This window comes from Adiantum capillus-veneris, chromosome 22, assembly GCF_014529385.1.
Source record: "Adiantum capillus-veneris isolate H3 chromosome 22, ASM1452938v2, whole genome shotgun sequence".
NCBI lineage: Eukaryota > Viridiplantae > Streptophyta > Polypodiopsida > Polypodiales > Pteridaceae > Adiantum > Adiantum capillus-veneris.
This window is the reverse complement of record NC_140952.1, coordinates 54147886-54169904: the sequence shown is the minus strand read 5'-3', so window position 1 is coordinate 54169904 and position 22019 is coordinate 54147886. Positions and strand designations below refer to the sequence as shown.

The 22019-nt window shown below is 42.2% G+C and overlaps 2 protein-coding genes across 3 annotated transcripts in view; one reads left to right on the top strand and one right to left on the bottom strand.

Moving 5' to 3' along the window:
* Window positions 1–246: 246 nt before the first annotated feature.
* LOC147429374 (uncharacterized) lies at window positions 247–2512 on the top strand. 2 transcript variants are annotated; one of them, XM_086495598.1, is made up of 2 exons: window positions 248–740; window positions 830–2512. In XM_086495598.1, the coding sequence occupies exons 1-2, from the start codon at window positions 695–697 to the stop codon at window positions 2224–2226; spliced, it is 1443 nt and encodes a 480-aa protein (XP_086351724.1). In that variant the 5' UTR covers window positions 248–694; the 3' UTR covers window positions 2227–2512. The 2 variants fall into 2 exon arrangements, with proteins under 2 accessions (XP_086351725.1, XP_086351724.1); XM_086495599.1 differs by having other exon boundaries at window positions 247–2512.
* A 12226-nt stretch (window positions 2513–14738) lies between these two features.
* The window catches only part of LOC147429373 (DET1 complexing ubiquitin ligase), a 35746-nt gene continuing 28465 nt past the window's right edge, over window positions 14739–22019 (bottom strand). The window contains exons 6-7 of the mRNA XM_086495681.1: window positions 15073–15193; window positions 14739–14982 (exon numbers count right to left, since the gene is read on the bottom strand). Coding sequence (XP_086351807.1) covers window positions 14852–14982; window positions 15073–15193 — 252 coding nt within the window. The 3' untranslated portion in view covers window positions 14739–14851. The remainder of the gene's footprint in view (window positions 14983–15072; window positions 15194–22019) is intronic.

Here is a 22019-nt window from a genome sequence, read left to right as displayed (position 1 = left end):
AAATTAAGGATATTGGTTTTGCACTATTTTTCTCAGTTTTGGGACTGAATTTCTCTTTTTTCCCTTGCACTCAATCGACATTTACGATATTAAGTTGAGACACTTTTCTCGAACGCTGAGGCTAAGCCGCTCTCTCATAAAGTGAACTCGGACGGGGGCAAAAGTAAACACGCGGCAAAAGTTTTACCAATGTCAAAAAGTGGTTAGTTACCACCAAGCATAGACTTGCACTCACGATGCACGAAGGCAAGCTCAACAGGTGTCTCCTTTCGCTCACCCCCTTCTCAAGGCAGGTTTTTCTGCCTCCCTGCCGCATGGTGAGTGTGTGAGTGCACGGCAGCACGGCCCCGCGTGCCTGTGTATTTTCCGTGGGATTATGCATTGCTTATACTCTTCTCGATAACATATACACGTTACTCTCCCCACACACACAAACTCGTTGTGGGTTCACTCTCTCTCTCTCTCTCTCTCTCGTTGTGGGTGTTGTTCGTTGCTTGTAACGAACGACCACTCTCGAGTATCCCATGTTGCAGTCTTCGCTGCTCCTAGCGTCACCATTTCGTCTCACATTTTGACATTAGCTGCTTCCATGGTGATAGTGCCAACAATTATTCAGAGCTGCTAGGCCGAGCAACAAATTTTCTTTTCGCGTGTACGCTGGAAAGCACGCAAGCGTTTGGAGGCAGGGGAGCTCATGCCGTTCAAGTGGAAGAGGTTTTGGAGTAGTGACAAAGATGCAGGTACTTGCATGCACCAGCGCTTTCTTCTGGGATTTACAGCAATGAAGATCTAATGGAAAGCTTATATGTAGCTGTTATTGCTTTCTCAGAATTTGCAAGGAACAGGGCCGCCTTTACAAAGCAGCAGAGTCCCTCGTTCATGTCTGCTTTTTATGACAGAGCTGTGAGGACCAATTCTTATAATGAAATTGTTACAAAGATAAATGTATTAGCAGAGCAGAGCAGTGCGCAGAATGCAAGTGAGGGTTTGCAGGCCCCTGTTCATACGGATAGGCTTCTTGAACCTACGCAGGAAGCTGTTGATTCTTTCTTGCGTGAGCAAACAGGGTCTGAACCACCCGAAATGATGAGGATGGCAACAGATTTTTTCGACAACAGTCGCATGGCTTCTAAACTTTGCGGTACCATTCTACAGAGCATAGACAAAACAAGGGGCCAATGTGAGCGCATGGATGCAACCCTCGCAGAGATGCCGCGATCTGGGGAGGCACTCGGTTTTATGCAGCAGCGGGTATTGGTTCAAGGTCTCTCAGAGATGGCAGCTGCAGAAAATTCTTTCGCAAACAGCGAGGCATGCGAGATGTTTGTGAATGTGCGAAACAGGTACATCTTGTTGAGTTTGGAAGTGGAGGAGAGGAGAAGAGTGGTCGGGAGGAAAGTAAAGATGTTGAGGAGATGGAAAGGGGGATGTATAGGGATTGCGATCGCACTGGTAGCAGGTGCAACATTGGGAGCTGTGGTGGTTGCCACGCATGTGGTGGTCAGCGTCGCAGCTGCACCAGCGGTGGCATTGGCAGCAGCTGTTGCAAGGGGCCAAGTGCTGCAGAAAAGAGAGGGTGTGAATGATAGTGGCAGGGAAGTGACGGGACGAGGGTTGGAAATGGATGAAAATGAGCCAAGAACGCAAGAAAATGTGGTGGCAATGACTGAAAGAGCCACTCTTCACATGGATATGTCCGATGCGCTGGCAAAAAAGGCGGAAACAAGCAATGATAGGACAGAAAAGGATGCAACAGCATGTGGATTGGAGCCAAGGGATGGAAATATAGCAGTGGAAACAAACAGATCCAATGGTGTTGTAATTATGGCAGATTTATCCCAGCGTGGTGGTTGTGTAAGGAGGTGGCAAGGCGGCGGTAGAGGAGGCGACTGTTGGTGTTGGGGAATGGCAATGCTTGTAGGACAGAGTGTCAAGCTAGACGCTCTTGCACGTAGCAATTTTCTAGTGAACAGAATGTTGGACACTTTGAGGTGTTTGGTGACAGGGCTGCAAGATGATGTGGAGCGCAACAAGAGGCTGGTAGAGTTTGGATGGGTACATCGGGAGGAGGCAGCATGCGTGCAACAAGTAGGCAAGCAGCTGTTTCGCAGCCACGTGCACCTTGTCCGTCAGCTTGCCAACCTCGAAGAACAGGTGGTTGTCTGTTTTCTTCTCATCAATAAGGCTCGAGGCAACGTCCTTCAAGAGTTTTCCCTCAAGGCTTAACTAGCTGTGTGTTTTACTAACCATATACATCACCTTGCTTGGTCATTTATGAAAATATGTGCTCTGTCTCTCTTTTGCCAACATTTTGTCCTAACACACAGATAGAGGAATGGATTACTCCAATATGCAATTGCGAGCAAGTGCATCTCTCAAAAATCTTAACCCATTTTCATGGTATACTATTTGAGCAGCTAAGAGACAACTTGAGCCACATTCAATTTGTAAGACAACTCAATATAGTTCATGCAATTTGTTGCAAATGAAAAGTTGGTGCTTTTGGAGGTTATTTTTAATATGGAATCTCTATATGTGAGCCTCATCTTTGATAAAGGCTCTTATTTGTTATTATGGTTCTCAATTTACTTAGGGTCTTTATAGTTGTGATGATCCTAAGATGGTAGTTTTTGATGGATTGGACATCGAGTACATGTAGTTGATTTGCTTGCAATGCAAGAGACAGACAATTTTTGGTCTTTTGAGGAAAGGGAGTGTCTGGTTGGCATTCAGGACCAGGTAGCTACTCTATGTGTGGGCAAGCAATGCGTGCACAAATTGATGGGCGGCAAAATAGTACTTTTGTGTTGTACTGTGAGTGAAGGATGACAAACAAGAATGGCTCCGGGCTCTAAGGATATGCCATGCACAACAAGCTCAGGAGGAAAACCCTTAAGCTTTGATGAGTGCAAGGGTATAGGCATCTATCCATTCATCTTGATAAGAATGTTGTCCATATGGTAGCACCTTGACGTACTTGTTGCGACTTCTTGCAATCTAGAATTCAAGGATATCATATTTTGAAGCATTTCACATGTACAAATGGTGTAACAGATGATGTAAAATGTAAACATTTGGTTTTACATTTTTGTGAATTTGTTTTGCTCTCTTCTCTAATGTTGGTAACATTACTTTGAGAGAGTTTTGTGAAGCCAGATCCAGGATGAGCTTTGCATTATACGGGAAAAACAAGGTGAAAGTTCACTATGGTCTACATAATGCTATTGAGAGGAATTTAATAATAAGAGCGTTCTTTATGAGAGGAAAAATGAGAAAGTGACACTATCATTTAAAAATTTCTTTTGATCACATTAGAGTATGATACCTTTTGGAAACAAGTGTAACAATGACTTAATTTAGATTACAATATATTCCAAAAGCATAAAATAATATAATGACTTAATCAATAGTAAATGGACCTCTTTAAAGATAGAGGGACACAAATGTCAACTCCTCTCACAAAGAGCTAGAAGAAATATTACAAAAGGAAGCTTTTGTCCATGTGGCACTAATCTGCAATCTTTATCCAATGATCCACAATTGCACCAAAAATCCAACGCTTTACTAAAGACTCCTTGTGTAGTCCAAAAAGCAAGATTTCTATTGCTTTGATGATTGAGAGAATAAAGTTACAACGTCCACATCGTAGGATCGAACGGTTCCTAGTGGCTATAGATTAAGCGGGAGAAAAATAAAATGTACTTTTTTAAATATCAAGGTACTCTGGATGTACATGGGCTAAAACTCTTTTCTTCTCTAAAGCTTGTTTTTGAAAGCCAAAAACAAACTGAAGATGCATGTTGACATTTCAAAACAAAAAGTTAAAAATAAATGTACAATTTACAAACTAAATAAGTTTTTTTTTTTAAAGAAAGTTGAAAAGTAAGTCATGAGGCTCTTAAATAAAGGGACCCATTTACTCTTTATTGGCAATGGCAAGCATAAAGAAGAAAGCTTGTTGCGTTCAAGTGGGAGAGAGGGACCTCAGAAATGAGTAAGGCCTCGTGGAACACGATAGGGGAGTGAGACATAAACTTCAAAATGCTATAATGTTAAGGGGGCAAAAGGTGGGAGTGGACATATCGTGGGAATGATATGATGTTAAGGTTCGCTTTATGTTTATTATAGACCTTCAAAGGGGGAAAAGGACATATTGAGGAACAAAGATGTTTATCCATATGGGCTTCACCGAGAATTCTTTGCGTGTGTTCTTTTGTTGTCCATCCTTGTGTTTCTTTTTTCGACGCACAAGAGGGCCCGCAAGGGGAGGTGCTTATCCCTTCCTAATATTACCCATGAGACATGGTCGAGTAAGGGCCCCCATGTGAGGGAAGGGTGTCCATGTTAGGGGATCACCACAAAGGTGGAGTGTACAATGAACAAGGAGGGATGACACACTCCGCTAACTCTGTTTGTCGATTGTGACAGAGGACCCCTCTTTTTCCCACGTCCCATCATCAATCGGGTCTTCCGTCGTCATTAGGGAGCCCGCTAATTTACACTATTCGGGAAAAATGTGTCTCAACTTAATATCGTGCCGTTTTCAATTTCAAAAATGCCGGTTGAAGGCAAGAGGAAAAGGAGAAATTCAGCCCCAAAATAGAGAAAATTAGTGTAAACCCCCCAAAAATAAACATAATTTTCGAAGATTTCCTCTTGGGAAATTCAAGGAAGGGAATTTTGTATGTTTGGGAAAAATGATGTTTCCCGAACACTGCCGCTAAAGGTTAGACCTTCAAGTTTAATTCAAAGTGTCGTCATTTAAATATCACCCATGTTTTTTTGGGCTTTGAGGAGCATGATACGAAGGTTAATCAATATGGGATACCTCAGCAATCGTCTTCTTTTTCAGTTGTGCTGGCCAAAATCCGTAATATGCTTACGCTTAACAAATTGACTTCTCCTGGACTAAAGTGTCTGGATTTGTTTTCATACTATAGTGTTGGCACCGTTAGTAGTGACTAATATATGTCAACAGCTGTCATGGTGAGCAATGTTTGAGATTGTGGCATCCATTGATATGTTGCTGTAATCTTGCGAGCAGGTCAATTTATGGGGAATCTAGGAAGATGTTGGCAATTTTTTGAGGAGAAAAACGGTGGAGATGATACGCGTCAGAGAGAGGGGAGAGAGAGAGAGAGAGCCGTCAGCCTAGCCATCCTCGGGCATCCCAGCTGTCAGCAGGTCCGTGCCTCGCTACGACCGTTGCGAGCGCTAATGAGGAGATGAGCAGGAGAATAAGACAGTGGCGCAGCTCGGAGCACTCTGAGGGCTGCAAGTCTCTCTCTCTCTCTCTCTCTCTCTCTCTCTCTCTCTCTCTCTCTCTCTCTCTCTCTCTCTCTCTTTGTGTGTGTGTGTTTCGCTTGCATGGGAGGATCTCGTCAACCTACATAGTTTACTCCCTCTGCGTCCGTGTTTGATGGTCACGGCTCTATTGCGTGGGATGGTGGCAGTAGTGCGTGTGTGTGTGTCCCCTGCAAGTAGGTGCAGTTTGTTGGAATGCACCCACATGCAGTGCAGAGCAGCGGAGGGGGTACGGCGGTACTGCAGAGAGGGGCGCCTGCAGGAGGGGGAGACGGGCCGCACTGAACAGAGGACGTAGGAGCTCCCTTGCAGGCGACCTCGCGCGTGCACCGCATCCAAGTCAGGCGTTTGATTTGAAAGTTAAGCTCCAGGCGAATCTCTTGAAAAAATTAATTAATCAAATGAGCCTAGACCCAGTACGTGGATTTAGTTAAGTTAATATCATTGAAGATTGGAACCTTGAAGCAGATGTTGCTCTTAGTTTTGTTGTTGCATTTGTGCCTGCCCGCGTTCTTATTTTGTTCGAAAAATCTCTCCTTAGTGTTGTGATAATATGTACTCTCTCTCTCTCTCTCTCTCTCTCTCTCTCTCTCTCTCTCTCTCTCTCTCTCTCAGACACACACACACACACTATCTCTCAAGAATCTTCATATGCCGCATGTGCGTTGACTTGCATTCCGGATTGCCCATCTACGCAAGAGAAGGGACTAAGGTAAGGGGGCCAATATAGTGACGGCCCCCAACTCTGTAGATGGTGAGGGCTAATAATGAAACACTTGGCCTCATTGTGTGCACTAGACACGGTAGCCTGTTGGTTGCGTGACAGTAAGTGGATGACCATGCTCCGGGTTCGCATCCGCGTTACAACTGGCTCTTAGTTGTAATATCACTCTGTTTTGCTGAAATCTAGCTCCTATCATCAACGTGGAGTAGGGTAGAAAACCAAGATTTTGTGCACCATGGTTTCTCCATCGCAAAGCAGATTCAAGGATGGGCTTCCAGCTGGCTGGCATGGATATGGTAGAAGATGCTAGAAGAAAAAGAAGAAAGAAGGATTTTTTTCTTTTTCTTAATAATTTGTAAATGGATACAAAAAACCTAGAAGATCCCTTTCTTCAAGAACAATTTACTCCTGGAGGAAAGAATTGGAAAAATCAAGCCATCCTTATCTGCACACAAATTGTCCACTTCTATCACTTCAAGCCAGTCTGGATATCTAGGTACCGACGTGTCTTTGAAAACGACCACTTGGTGGCCTGTTTCAAAGACATAATTCAAGAAAGCAAGGAAGTTGTCGTCTCTATTGAAAACCGCAAGAGCTCTGAAGAATGGGCTCAAGCAATCCAAGCCATCTCGGTTCTGGTATCAACTAGTCCACAGAATATATCTAAAGGGCCGTGTTGATCTAAAATGTGTGATGTGATCCCTCAAGGCATCAGATGTACTTGAGGTTATTGTATATTTGTTGGTGGCTTAAGACAATACATCTACTCACAATTGTGAGTATGGCAATAAGCATGTACACATTCATCATCAAACGAATTCTTTTTGGTTTCACTTGATCTGAGAACGCATATTACCCTCAAAACGAGACAAGTTCCAACCAACATTAAAGTGTGGGTGAAGTTGTTGCACATTGTCCAACGAGAAAGAAGACAAATGAGCTACGCCTAAGTTTGAATTTCGGTTGTTGGTGTAAGCTCTATTAGCTTTTACATTTTCCAAGGGTTGCAGTGTGTGAATAGGTGTTGTCTAGAACAACTAAGCAGACGTAAGATTTGAACCAATCTCTGAGGTTCCATTTCACATAAAAAAATTGGAAGGATTCTCAATATGTCTTTTGCGGTAGAATATTTAAAATTTTGCCAGGTTAGCTCTTGGAATTCTAAACCATCAAAATACGCTAAAGGTTAATCAATAATACAATTTTTGTCAGCGCTAGTGGTCGCCCTGAAGGTTTTAGGATGACTTGGTTAATTTGATCAATAAAGGGTTAATTTGGCAACTTCAACATAGAGTAATAATTAATAACATGCTTCATCTTAATTAGCATCTAGTTTAGTTTCAAGGGAGTCACTACAATAAAAAATGTCTATCACGTGAATTCAACACTTAGGTTTATGTTTTGTATATTTTTTCACATTTTCACATACAAAAGAGTGTTGAAAAAACTATCTTGAAAAAAAATTATAGATTGAATATTGATGAAAAATTTACCATTAAGGGGTTTTATAAAGAATCCTTAAACGCATACGATATAGAAATTTTACATATAGTGACCCCGCGAGCATCTAGTTTTTGTGCTAGCAATCATATATACATACATACATAGCGAAATTACTTACGTCTTTCTTAATTGCAATAAGAACCTTTGTGCATACACTCATAATTATGCTTCTTGCTAAGCAATACATATATTCCAATCAATGAGTGCAAGTGCAAGGTAATCAAAACGACAAACTTGACTCTTTTGTCTTTTATCAAAGCTCATGCGTAGCAAATTCCTCCCAAGCAAATTCCTCCCAATCATAGCCTTGCTCTAATACCAAAAGTGAGGCACTTGTCTCATGGAGACGGAGAACTCCCTTCGCTTGTAGAAAAAATGAGAGCAAGAATGAAAAATGAGTAAAAGTGTGTTTAACTCTCGACCCAGCCTTAGCTTATATAGGAAAAGCACTCACTCTTGTAGGAGGCTCGTCTCTTTTGCATTTTTTTCTTCTTATAAGCACACTCGAGCATAGGCTGGATTCTTTGCTCGAGGCTGGATTCTTAGCTACTTGTTGCAATCCATGGCTAATCTTGGTACTTTTATCCCTGTGTGTTGCAATCACACCTAACATGCCTAGTTAGCCATCAAGCCTACTTACACACTTGCTCTTGGTGTATCCTTAGGACCCCCTTGTCCCCAAAGACCCTAACTTATCCGTTTTGACTCCTTGTCAGATGGTAAATATGCCACTAATTACTTGGTGTCTAAGAATGTTGAGCTTTTTAGATATTGCAAAGTTTTGGTGGATTCCATTAGAAGCTCTTGTATTTCTAAAACTCTTTTAGAAAAGAAGGTGAAGCTTTTATGGATGTGGGCCAGCTTTTTTTCCCTTAATTAGACACTTTGAGCTTAGGAAGTTAAACCATCATTCAAAACTATGCGGTAGCTTACCTCCACTACCATTCTTTGATGGGATTTTGGGACATGGCTGCTACAAGGATTTAACACTTCTGTGGGAAACGTGCTCTGAGACCAAAGCATATTTAATACTAGTTCTGTAATTGGACACGTGTCCTGAGACACTAAAGTGTCTTGTTCTTTTAGCAACTTGTCATAATTATACATATTAGATTATGGTGACAAGTTTTAAGATGAAAAATCGTAAAAGTTCAGTGCAATTTTAACAAAATTTTTATAAATAGAATATAACTTCTCATGAAAATGAGGTTTTGTATAGAATGCAAGGTTTTTGTATAGGGAAAAACTTATTATAACAAGAACTCGAGCTTCATAACTTAGTTCTTAGACTAGTTTTTTGTTATAATTAGAAAAACCAAATCTTGAAAAGGTTAGACACAAAGAGAAAAATTTTGGGCTTTCAAAGCCTCTTGCATTAATATGATGAGTCTATGGTACAAAACTTAAGGTCTATAATGTATCTATAGGCCAACACCCATCAACTAAGCATTTTTCAAGGTTTCAAACTCACAAGCATCTTCTAATTTTTCAAAATCACAATCATCTTCTAATTTAAGCTCATATAAGAAAATTTTTAAGTGCTTAATTTCTTGAAAGGTGACCATTGCTGAAAAACCAATGAAAGTTTTCATATAGATATTTGAATACAAATAAATGAGCTGAATGAACAAATCCAAAAGTGCAATTTATTTTAAGGTTAATCTTTGATAAATAAAAAAATAGAAATTTCAACATGTGGAGTTTTTAGGATATGACATAAATCAACAAATGTAGCTTGCATAACCAACAAATAGTATCACCTTAACTAATGCAGTGGTAGATCTAGCATATATGCCGCATAAGACAATGAAACTTTAGATGAACTAGATGTTTTATGTGCTCGTTAATTGTTTTCACAAATGTTGCATATTTGACCCACACCAATTTCTACATTTAATTATAGTCACAAAGAAATTTTTGTTCACATGAGAGTTGCAAAAATGTGAAGCACAGATATAACTAGTTACCATGGATTAATGTATGCACCCTGCTCATTTTTCTTTTAAGACTAGGGTATGAGTTTTAGTGAAACATCAACTGTTATTTTGTGTATGTGCTTTTCAGGAGTGTACTTATTATCGAGGTTGTGTAAGGGGGGATTACAATTTTTATAAGTACTTTGGCTAACATTTTATAATTACGCAAAACCATTTCTTGAGATATTTTCTAAATTTCATGTACCCTTGTATTTAAATTCATGAAAAAGGGATTCTAAAGTGTTCTTTTTGGTACCAAACTAGTGTTAAGGGAAGTGAACTTTGGCAATCGTGTTCGATGTGTGAGCAAATATAGGGCTCCATTTGTGGCCTTTATATTTCTTGTGCTTTGATAGAGTCCAGTTCATGGCTGTAATAATGAATAGGCTAGGGTTTGGATCATCAATTCATGGCTGTGATAACGAATAGGCTGCGGTTTGATACAGTCCAGTTCATGGTTGTGATAATGAATAGGCTAGGGTTTGGATCATCAGGCAATAATCGTGCCAATCAAGACACCCTTCCTCACGTCTATCTTTTCACTTGGGAAAATATTTGTGCTCTTTGGAAGAGATTTTTCGCGTAGAAGGAGTAATGTTAGGACACAAATCCTATGACTAAGAGCATAGAGACTTGGAGCCTACATGAATACATAGTAGGAGGTCTCCTAGTCTAGGAGATGCACACATGGCAAGGGGTTTTACATATAAGAGCATGGCTAGCCTATATGAGGCATTGCTTGAATGAAGCTCCAATGTGCTATTTACAAATCTGTTTAAAGAGAGACCATGCATATTTTGTGCTTAGGTTCTCACAATTTACAAGTATTTATGGGAGGCACAAGAGATCTCATATATGTCAAAGAAATGATGTCAAACACCAATGCATCATGTTGATCCAATCTCCTTTGCATTGGTGTTAGTGATAATGGCTATTCTGCACTAGTAAAAGCCTCCACTGTTGGTGCAAAGATTCTATGCAAGAAAACCTTGCTTGATCAAGAATGACTAAAGAGAATAGATGGTGCCAAAGCCAACAGTCTCGGTAGAAATTACATCAAGGACAAAATCGTTACCAACACCTTATAGAGCCATGCCATGGAATTTATTAAACGAAAACAAATTAACAATGATTTACATGACCAAATGCCAAACACGACACAAAATGATTCTTTTGCACTATCTATTTAAAGGTTAATTTTGCATGCATCGCACAATGTCATACATAACCCACATTTCATCATACTTGAGGTTTTGAGAAGTCTATACACAAGAAGTTTTATGATCTACTTCTTGGATCAAGATTTGGATGGTAGCATAAATTCGTAAGGGGGATGAAAGCCTAGGTTGGCGGTCAAAAATCATCCTCATTCTTTAATTGTACCATAGAATCATATCATTTTCCAAGTTGGGATGGAGGGGATCACTCAAAGTTTCAACTCAATTAAAGTGCCACACTTAGAGCATCAACCAATTGAGGGTATTCTCTACAAAATATATGTTTAAATCTACATATTGGGGGATGCATTATGTTTCCTATGTTGTAGAGAGATCTGAAAATAACAAGAGGACATTTTTGTAAGATCTTCCCTCACACACACAATGGGAAACGAGAATTTAGACATGTCATCCAAAGGTAAGGGGTACTATGAAGAAAACCCTTGGGAGAGTAGTAAAATTAGTAATAACAAGGGGAGAATGTAGCTACTAAAATATCTACATACCTTTCCCAATCAAAAGATGAGAATGCCTCATAAATGTTTATCATATTTCTTGACGACAGTTTCCACTCCCGGCATACATACGTAAGACTTGCACAACCTCTTCAAGCTTGGCAAACCCTAGAGAGGATGTTTGGAGCATGAGCCAAGGACAATTTGTGAAGTTTAAAATTGCAATCTTATGGTCTATCTTTAAAAGGAAACGGCCCGTCTAGCCTTATCAATAGTCTAAAGAATTTTTATACTTAGGGAGATGAAGAAGATGAGTTGGTTATGCTACTCAAGTAATTTTGCCTCATACATGCGACCAAACTTTTACTATTTTGAAGGCCTATTGTGGAGAATATCAACAACTTTTTTCACGACAAGAAATGAAGCTTGCAGCAACAAGGATGGTGGACCATCAAAGGGAGGAGCATGCTTAGGACACAAGGTGCCTTCACAACAATAGGAATTGTTCACATTGTGATAAAGCAACCACCCATCCAAAGATTGTTGCTCCATCAAACCATGTATCCTCTCACGTGACCAAAGCAAGGCAAAAGAAAAAGCTACACATGTTGGGTATAAATCTGATCATGGTTTATGTGAAACCTGTATCTTATTTTTTGGTCTTGAAAATTGTGCATGATTGATGATATATTTTGCTCGATCGTTGCGTTGCTCACTGTAATGTCCCAAGAAAGACTATTTAGGAAGCATCCTTTTTTCTTTTGCACTGCTCACCAATAGGTGAGTTGGAATTGGATTAAACACCACAGACAAAAGTCTCATGCGCATTAGGTGCCATGAGAGCCCACCATACCATAGACACTTACATCTGACATACCAACTCAGCCATAATTGAGGGTTTTACAAGGACCCAATACCACCCAATACCCGTACATATAGAAAAGAACCAATATAAGACCACAAAGGCCTGCTAGAACAGGGCATACTAGGAGAAGACGTCGATCCGGAGAAAGTGCCCAAGGTTGCCACTAGGAAGTTGTCCCTACCACAGACAGCTTCATGACCCGAGTAGAATCTCCATAATGTTGACCATACCAACCAGAGCAGACAAGAACCGAACTTCCTAAATAGATCCGCATGAAAGGGGAGCATCCAGCTCCATCACCTCGAACAAAGCACCAGCAGCTTCAGGCTTTTTCGGCGAGCCACGCGCCATCAGATCAGTAGAAGACCAAAGAACCACCACCACGAACTCGAGCTGCAAGGGGAGCTCACCCACACCTCTGGTGCCACCATGTAGGGCAAATCCTACCACACCTTGCCTTGCATGCCGAAAGGGCTCGAACGAGCATGCCTCACAGCCCAAACGAGCGAGCGATTCAGCTTCACGAAGAAGTCAGGGAGCCGCTAATCCTGCCAACAAAAATAAGTCGTTTGAAGCACCACCAAACACCCAGGGTGAGAGGAGGAGCAACCAGGTGCTCCCCTTCCGTGGAAACAGATCTGGCTCCAGGATGCACTCCATACGCGGAGCAGCCCCCTATCCCACATACGACTCTCACTATGGCCCCCCCAAGCCTTCAACCAAGCACTGCAGCTGATAGAAAACCACCGTGCGCAAGGGTTTGATGGCCTCCTATTCTTGAGGGTGTTTTAAAGGCTTAAGGGAAGAGTTGTGGGGACGAGCCTTATTTTATCTCATCTCTCAAATATCTCTGTCTTGGTCACGTATGCCTTGGATTTGTTTGTCTTTATGGCATGCAATGCACGAACGAGTAGCACCTGTGCAACTCTACATTCCTACTTGTGGGGTAGTTTCTTAGTTCTTTTTGTTGTTTGGTCTTTTGTAGAGACTCTCACCCTCAAAGCTTTTCCACAATTCTAGAATTCTTTGTTATCATTTCAAATTCAATTTTCTAATTGTATGTGCCTCACTAGCTACTCCTTCCTTACATTCCTCTTGCAACTAGCATTTTGACCTTGTGTTTAACAAAGATTGATTTTGAATAACACAACGGCCTGCTTTTTCTTTTTAGGACGCCTGCTCACAAGGCTTGTACCTTCTGAAAGTGAATGACCTATATTACTCTCCTCAATATTCAACCTTCATACTATCCTCCAAGCACAGAACTTGTGCTTACTTAACTTTGCACCACTAGCCATGTTCGCAAACAATAAAATCCGCAAGAACAATTGCAACCGCCTATAAATAGTATTTGCAAGATCATATTATATATATGTACACCGAACATGCTTTATCACAGCGCGTAGAGTAGCTAAGCCTATTGCACCACCAAACAAACTTATCATCAAAATTAATATGAGATTCCCGTATACTAAGTTCCGATATTTTTGTAGGTAAGCATACTCCCCACATGTACAATCAAAGTACGCAAAATTGCAAGCCATAGGCCCTCCATCTCCTCAATCAATGGCCGCTACAAACACGTCCAAAAAATCTATGTAGTACCCACCCCACACCATTTTAATTGGTACTTATGCTTGCCAATCCCAACTCTTTATTGACAATGAAGCTTCCATCACCATCTAAATGGATGGAGAACAGAGCTGGAGAGTGTCCGCCCGTGTGCACAAGAAAGCACACAAATAGAGGCTAAATCCTTTTTCTTTATGCTCAATGCTCAAAAGTGACAAAATCTCTGCATGACTTGCATGAAAAGCACAACATAAATGCACCATATTTGGCAAGCGGTACATATGACATTGATAGTCACTATTGGGTAAGTAAACCAGATTAATTAAGTTCACACATGTTATCATTTTGTAAAAGATCCTCATATTCACTACCGAGTACTGACAAAAATTATAGGCAAGAAGGCATCCATCCCGTTTAGCTTGATATCTCCACAATGCAATTATTAAGCATTGAACAGTAGAAATAATGCAAGGTACTCCAAGGTGAGTTAAGGCTTGCTCAAGATCCTCACCAATCAAAAACAAAACATAATGGTGCAAGCAACTCCAATGTAGCTTTAAGGCTTGCTCAAGGTCCTTACCAAATCAAAAGCAAGCATACCACATAGGACAGTGTAACTCCCACCATGTAAAGTGTTCCAAGAGAGTTGAGTTGTCACAAGGCTCTCACTAGCAGTTTCCATATAATGCAAGGAATACACCGTTAATCTCAATGAAAACAAGCGCATGCGCAAACTTGTGTAATCTCTGTGCCAACAGTAGACTCATGCCAAATATGCTTTGCTGCAGCTCTCATTCATCCTTCGAGAGAATTTTCATTCTTCACATAAAACACTTATCGATCCTGGATTATGATAAATGCCCTCCACAAAGAAAGCAGCGAATAGAAATGTGTGTGCACAATAACCTCTTTATGTGACGCTACACACAAAACTCTCATCTGCAAATCACAAGTAACAGATAACCATCAACATACCCCATCCTTCACCCTATCACTTATTATTACGCCCCCACACACAAAACATTCTAGACATGAAGAGGCCCGGTTGACCTCAAGGTTTGCATGCGCAGAACTCTTAACACCACCAACGAAGAGACACAAATTGCTTAGGACCACCGTGAATGCACACATAAAACAAGCCATTACTCCAAGCATTCAGTATTGCAGGTCGAAGTTCGAACGAGTTTCAATTTTCTTCTAAAAGGTATGGAGCTACACCTCCTTCCATCTCATTTCTATGGGGCAGGTGGACAAGAAATCTGGCTTTTAGGTGTTGTGTCATCTCCCTCTTCTAAGCACACTAGACTGCCGATTGGTGAGACGCAACACTTTATTTGAAAGAATTGGATACACATAGACAAGCCATCTGCAAGCCAAACACAACAATAAGGCTGAAGCAAGTACAAAAAATCCTGACTTTTTCCCAGTTGCTTGCCTACTCAGCTACGGAACACACCGCCTGAAACTTCAGCAGACAGACCGTCTTCACCACAACCTCTGCGATCACTTGAGCTTTTTAATTGCTTGCTTGCGTGTTCAGCTGCAGGAGATTCTTGGGCTGGTCTCTTTGAATTGACCTGCAAGCAGCAAAACAGTATCTTTAGCTGGCAGTTAAAGCTTTGGCTAATAAAAACAGCAACAGCCTGAAAAACCATATGAAGTTCAAATCGAACAGTATGGGTTCTTGCCATCAACATTTGACACTTTGGTTAGGACTGTAATTTTTTCATTCTGTCTCTCCCTTCAAAGGGATACTGTTGACACAGTCTCCACGAACTTAAAAGCAAGTGTTGATTAAAGGTTTGAAGAAACACCTCTTATGAGGTTGTGTCCGACCAGAACAATCATAGATGTCCAAAACTCCTTGTAATATTCTAAAGCTTCTAGGTCTGTGGGCTTGAGTTGGTGTTTGCCTATTCACTGTTTTGTGCATATGTTTAAAGAGTTTGGATTTGTGTAGACTACCAAAATGCTTGTATGTAAAGATGTGCATTATGAGGATTTAGGGAGGCTTTTAATAGAGGATTGGGGTTTTGTGGAGGGCATGCACAATTGATTCGACATTGGCCCCCGGCGGAGTCCCGTGCCTAGAGATATTGGCCCCAAAGACTGGCGCCCCTTTCGGTATTTCTATTTGTATTAATATGTGTTCAAAGTACAAGAGTGCAGGCAGGCGCTCACACTCAGACTATGCATCCAGATGCTCTGAGTTGTGAGAGGCCTACCCACTTATTTAAAGAGTACAAGGGTTGCCAAAAGCAGAGCCCCAAAAGCTAAAAATCAAAAGCTTAAGTAAACGCTTTGAAAAATAAAGCAAAAGTTCTCTCTCTCTCTCTCTCTCTCTCTCTCTCTCTCTCTCTCTCTCTCTCTCTCTCTCTCTCTCTCTCTCTAATCAAATAAAGCAAAGAGGCTTTCTCTCTTTTCCCATTGCGTGGAAAAGCAATGCCAAAAGCTGAAATCAAAAACAGCCTACGCAAAAGCAAAAGCAATGCCAAAAATGTGCCTAGCTTTCCGTAAATCGCGTTGGCGTCCGTACAACAGGCCACATGTCAACCCGCCACGTCAACAAATCAAGGTTAGGGTTAGTTAGGGTTAGGGTTAGGACAAAATTAGGGTTTCTAATTTTAGGGTTAGGGTTTCAGCAAAATTAGGATTTCGGACAAAATTAGGGTTTTTGATTTTAAGGTTTCAACAGAATTAGGGTTTTGGGCAACCACGTCATCACTTTGTGACATACCCCCTCTTGAAAGCATTGTAATCGCCCTTGATTACGCTTGCAAAACAGACAGAGGCCATAAACCGTCTTAGCAGACACTAACTGTTAGTACCTACATACTAGGAACACACATCTAGCGCATGTACCAATCGACAGTCACATCACACGACATCACAGGATATCACAGGACATCACATGACATTCAACATTCATTCGGATATTTGACCATGATTTATCGGCAATGTAGCTAGCAATCGCATCTAGATCCTGTCGGGACCTCATCGATGACCGATTGACTAACCCCTATTGCAACCATGTCTATTCGAGATCAATTAGACCAAAATGTTGCAGTCATTTCGTCTATCAGTTCCTGCATTTTTAAAAAAATCAAGAACAAATCAGTTTCATATTCAAGAATTCCATTTCGTATAGTCATCCAGCAGAATACTGTCAACTCTCAGTATCCCTGAAGCTCAAAGAGACATCAATGACTCTAGTATTCGAAAAAAAACGAGGCATCTGTTGGCAAAGGAGCGGAGTAACTCACCTCTTCTGCAAACCCACTACACCAGATCTCCGGCCAAGCTGAATTCTGGTTCCATTTGGAATAGACTATGCTAAATCAAAAGCTTCAAGGTAAAGATTCTCATTCCGAGGAATATCCGCTAGGTCTTCCTCCTCCATTCGCTTCGCATCCAAGGCGAAGTAGGTCTTGAACTAATCCAAGCACCGTCAATTCACTTTACCTTCTTTCTTTCTTTCTGTGCCAATGTCCGTTCTGGAACGAGTATCTGCTCGTTTTCGTCTATTTCGGGTTATTCATCAACAGGCACATCGCCTTCAAAAGGCTTCAAGAGACTCACCTGAAAAACAATGTAAATCCTCCAAGTATTCTGGCAGCTTCAGTCCAAAGGAGATATCATTTATCTTTTCGGAAAACCTGGAAAGGTCCACACTATGTCATGCTAAGCTTACAAAGAAGCCGCTCCTTTCCCTTTTGTTTTCTTTCTCGAGCGTGCCTTCCCATAATGTAAGAGCACCCAATCATTCTCCTTCAATTTCAAATCGCGATGAGGGCGATCTGCTGCCTTTTTCTGTCTTTCCTGAAATTTCTGCAAAGCCTTCCGAACCAAGTCCCTCGTGAACTGGTAGACTTCAAAGAAAAATCTTATCTTTCGTACTAAGGAAGGGTGAAACCTTCGTAGCAAATGGCACCTTCCCCATCAAAGAGTTAATCATGTTTCACTCAATTAGCATTCTTTGATTGCCCGTCAGTGGAACGATGACGAGAACTACAACCGCGTGCTTATGTTCTCCCAAATAACCGTCTGAAACAAACTCGTGAACCTGGGGTCCTGTCGCAGACAATCGTCTCAGGCATGCGACGATAATCTGAAGACCTGGGCAATAAACAATCATGCCCACGCTGTGTTCTCGGGAGATGAAATCCATTGCAATATTTTCCGAGGGGTGGGTGGGTATGGGTAAAGGCTGTAACAATTATGCCTATCAAATTTGACCTTCTGGCATACCAAGCAACTGCGCACAAACTCGTCCACATCCTCCTAGAGTCTCGGCCAAAAGATAAAACTTACAAAAATTGGGTTTTATACCTTAGCCAAGATTTTTGGGTGGTCAAAACTAATAATCTAGAGTTCTACCAAAGCTGGGTAATGACTAGCTGATACAATCTGGAAGCTTGTAGCCCCGGCTCATTAATTATAGAGTTTATCGAAGAAAATAAGAGTTACAATATTTCCAATTTATCAAAATAATAAATGTTTTACAAAGAGAACTCCGAAAAATAGTGTCCGTGTTAGCTTGCTGCTAACATTCCCCCCTCCTCGCCTGTGTCTCATACCCCTTTCATGGCGGTAGCAATGCCGCGGTGACCCGTAAAAGGCAGACAGTGGCATTCCGTTAGAACCTTTTCCCACAACGGCTGTGTAACGCACAACATGGTTTTCTTCATCAAGTAGCCATCCCAAATGGAATAGTCCGCTACTATCTCCCCTTTCTGTATTCAACTGAATAAATCTGCAAAATCTGTTATGTGGCATACTGACCGACCATATCCTCGAAGTTCCTATGATGTATCGCGGAAATAGCCAGAACCAACGGCTTCCAAGACAAAGCATCTACCACCACATTCTTCTGTCCCTGAACATGGACAATCTGGAAGTGAAACTGTGACAAGATGTTCGCCCACCGCATCTGCTTTTGAGATAGCTGCTTCTGTGACAAGAAGTAGCGCAAACTCTGATGGTCTGTAAAGACAATAAAATCCGCTCCGAGTACGTAATGCCGCCACTGAGTAAGAGCATGGATAACCGCCAAAAGCTCTTTCTCATTGTAGCGCAGATAGTGTGTCGTGCTCTCTACAGTGGGTGCTCCTCAGTGCAATGTGCATGACAATCTCACTCAAAACAGGCGACTGAGCTCGCAGAGACACAACAGCAACAATAGACCACAACAAATGACTCGACTATCTCAAAGAGCTGATACAGACTCTAGCGTGGCAACACACTAAGCTCCAGCCCAGGACTCTCAGTTACAATGGGGTGTTGAGGCTCAGATGTGCCAGGATGGTGAAGACGTGCTCTGTGTATAGACTAACTCTAAACGACTATGTTGGACCATATGTAAAAGAAGACGATGATCCTGACCCAACAGCTACTACTCACATGTACCACCATAAAGAGCCAGCAACGGCTCATAAATGTCAGCCATGTGGTGACCTGGCCACGATGTCTACTAGACAAGTCCGTATCTCTATTGCCACGTGTCACTGCCCAGCCCAGAGAGTCCGTCAGCCCAAAGAGTCCGTCCAGTGTGAACCAGCCTAGACCAACTGTACTAACTGTGTGTTTTGTGAAAGTGACACTGTAGCTTGCTACAGGTTGCCCGCCACAAGACCGCTCACCGTCCCGGTGAGAGGAATATTGAAAAAAATGTGAAAAAAAAACCACTAGGTACTGCATCCGTATATTTTTCGTGAAGTAGGTGCTAGGCCCAACCATGACCTTACATGCCTCAAAAAGTGGAGTTAAAAACATTGCACTGCTTGCAAACGCCTTAAGCCTTCGAATAGGCAGGAACCCAATATGATTGCATAGTCGAAGAATCTTAATTAGCAAAACAGAATGAGGCTCCACTGCAAAGAGATATTCTCAGTTTGAATCCAGCACATCTTTATCGTCTCTCACCATAGTAAGAGGAAAATGACCTGGTCCATACTTGCAGGTGAACCTTGCACTCGTCTCGAAAAGAGGAAGATCATAAGCTCGAGTAACTCCGCAAATAAGGTGAAGCTCCATCGCGATGACAGAACGAAAAACATTAACAGCAACGGAATGGCAACCAAGTGAATACTTGAAAGCCACAAGGAATCAGCCAAAAGGCTCTGCTGTGATCAGATTACAAAAAAGTTGTTCTTCCCCTTTGTTTGTTGACCATCTCCAGCTTGACCTTATTTGAATAGTTCCTGCAGACAAGCCGGGGGTGAGGTTGAGGGGGGGGGGGGGGGGGGGGGGGGGGGGGGAATTTGCACTAGATAGGGGCGTGGGGGGGGGGAACTAGATAGGGGCGAGAGGGGAAAGGGTAGGGGCGAGGGAGTCTAGATAGGGGCGAGTAGTGGAAGGGGGTGGGTAGGGGCGAGGGGGGGCTGGTTGATCACCAAAATGAGAGCACATGTAGCGCAGATAGTGTGTCGTGCTCTCTACAGTAGGTGCTCCTTAGTGCAATGTGCGTGACAATCTCACTCAAAACAGGCTGAAAACAGGAAACAATAGACAACAACTGAGCTCACAGAGACACAACAGCAACAATAGACCACAACAAATGACTCGACTATCTCAAAGAACTGATACAGGCTCTGGCATGGCAGCACACTCAGCTCCAGCCCAGGACTCTCGGGTACAATGGGGTGTCGAGGCTCAGATGTGCTGGGATGGTGAAGACGTGCTCTGTGTAGACTCACTCTAAACGACTACGTTGGACCAGATGTAAAAGAAGACGATGATCCTGACCCAACAACTACTACTCACATGTACCACCATAAAGAGCCACCAACGGCTCATAAATGTCAGCCATGTGGTGACCTTGCCACGATGTCCACTAGACCAATCCGTATCTCTACTGCCACGTGTCACTGCCCAGCCCAGAGAGTCCGTCCAGTGTGAACCAACCTAGACCAACCGTACTAATTGTGTGTCCTATGAAAGTGACACTGTAGCCTGCTACACTCATAAATCTGTGCTGTCATTTCTGACCTTGAGAACGATCGGCTCTCGTAAGCAATGACATGGTCTTCTTGCATTAAGACCGCACCGAGACTACGACCACAAGCATCACAATATACTTCTAATGACTTCTGCAAGTCCGACAAAGTCAAAACTGGTCCCGTAGTCAATTTCTCTTTCAAAGTCTGAAAGACAGTCACCTCTATGGGTCCCCACGAGAAAGGTCTGTGTCAAGATATGCAAAGGGGAAGCAACCTCTGCAAACTTTCGAATGAACCGCCTATAGTACGAACACAATCCCAAGAAGCTTCTAACTTCATGGACATTCTTCAAATCGGGCCAATCACGGATAATCTCTATCTTGGCGGGATCCATCTGCACTCCTGCTGCTGACACAATGTGTCCAAAAAAGTGTATCTCCGGTAGGAAAAATTCACTTTTCTTTGCATTAATCACTAACTTGTGATCTCGTAATGCCTGAAAGACCTGAAGCAGATGATCTCTATGTTCTACCTCATTCTTGGAGAAAACAATGATATTGTCAAAGAAAGTCATGTCCATCATCCGGTTAAATGTCGCCGGAGCATTGGTTAGACCAAAAGGCATCACCAAAAACTCAAATAACCCAAAAGTCGTCCAAAAGGCTGGTTTGTAGACATCTCCCGGCGCGATTCTGATCTGATGATATCCACTCTTCAAATCAATCCTGCTAAAGCACGAGGATCCCTGTAATCTGTCGAGTATATCATCGATCCTAGGAATTGGAAATTTGTTCTTGATGATGATTTTGTTGAGAGCTCTATAATCGATGCACATTCTCCAAGATCCGTCTTTCTTCAAAACCAACAACACTGGAGAGCAATACGGTGAAGTACTAGGTTGGACAAGACCCTTTTCCAAGAGGTCTTCCACTTGGTTCATAATCTCTTCATTCTGTGCTCGGCTCACACGGTAAGGTGGCCGGTTCAGTGGTGTGCTTCCACGAATCAGATCAATGGTATGATCTTTAGGATGAGCAGGTGGTAACTCACCTGGTAGGCCCTCTGAAAAGCAATCGGCATGAGTGGAGAAAATCTTGGCGTTCTTTTGTTCACGTCAAAACATATTCGACCTTCATCGTTCAGTTCTCTCCCAAAAAAAATGAGTAAAGAAACTGAAGTTCATCAAGTACAATCTTTGAGCCCTTCAATTGTCAAAGTCGCATTCTCGGCCAGGTAGTCAACCACGGTGTTGTTCTTGTGGTACCAAGGGATCTCGAGTAGAACATCTCAACCTTCCAAGGCAATGACGTAAAACTCCGCGTGCCCCAAAAACCACTGTCATTACAAACGAAGTTTGCCAATGCTCGGTGTAATGGCAACATCCCGTCCGGGTGCCACTCAAACTACCTCCGGCCGTGGCCTCCAGACCAACCTGACAGTCCAAGTACCGAACTGCAGTCCCTGG

Bases quoted from the DNA above. Each gene is read 5' to 3' on its own strand.
- LOC147429374 (XM_086495598.1), top strand. From the start codon at position 695: ATGCCGTTCAAGTGGAAGAGGTTTTGGAGTAGTGACAAAGATGCAG. The intron at 741-829 runs GTACTTGCATGC...TTGCTTTCTCAG, and splicing joins GAGTAGTGACAAAGATGCAG to AATTTGCAAGGAACAGGGCC.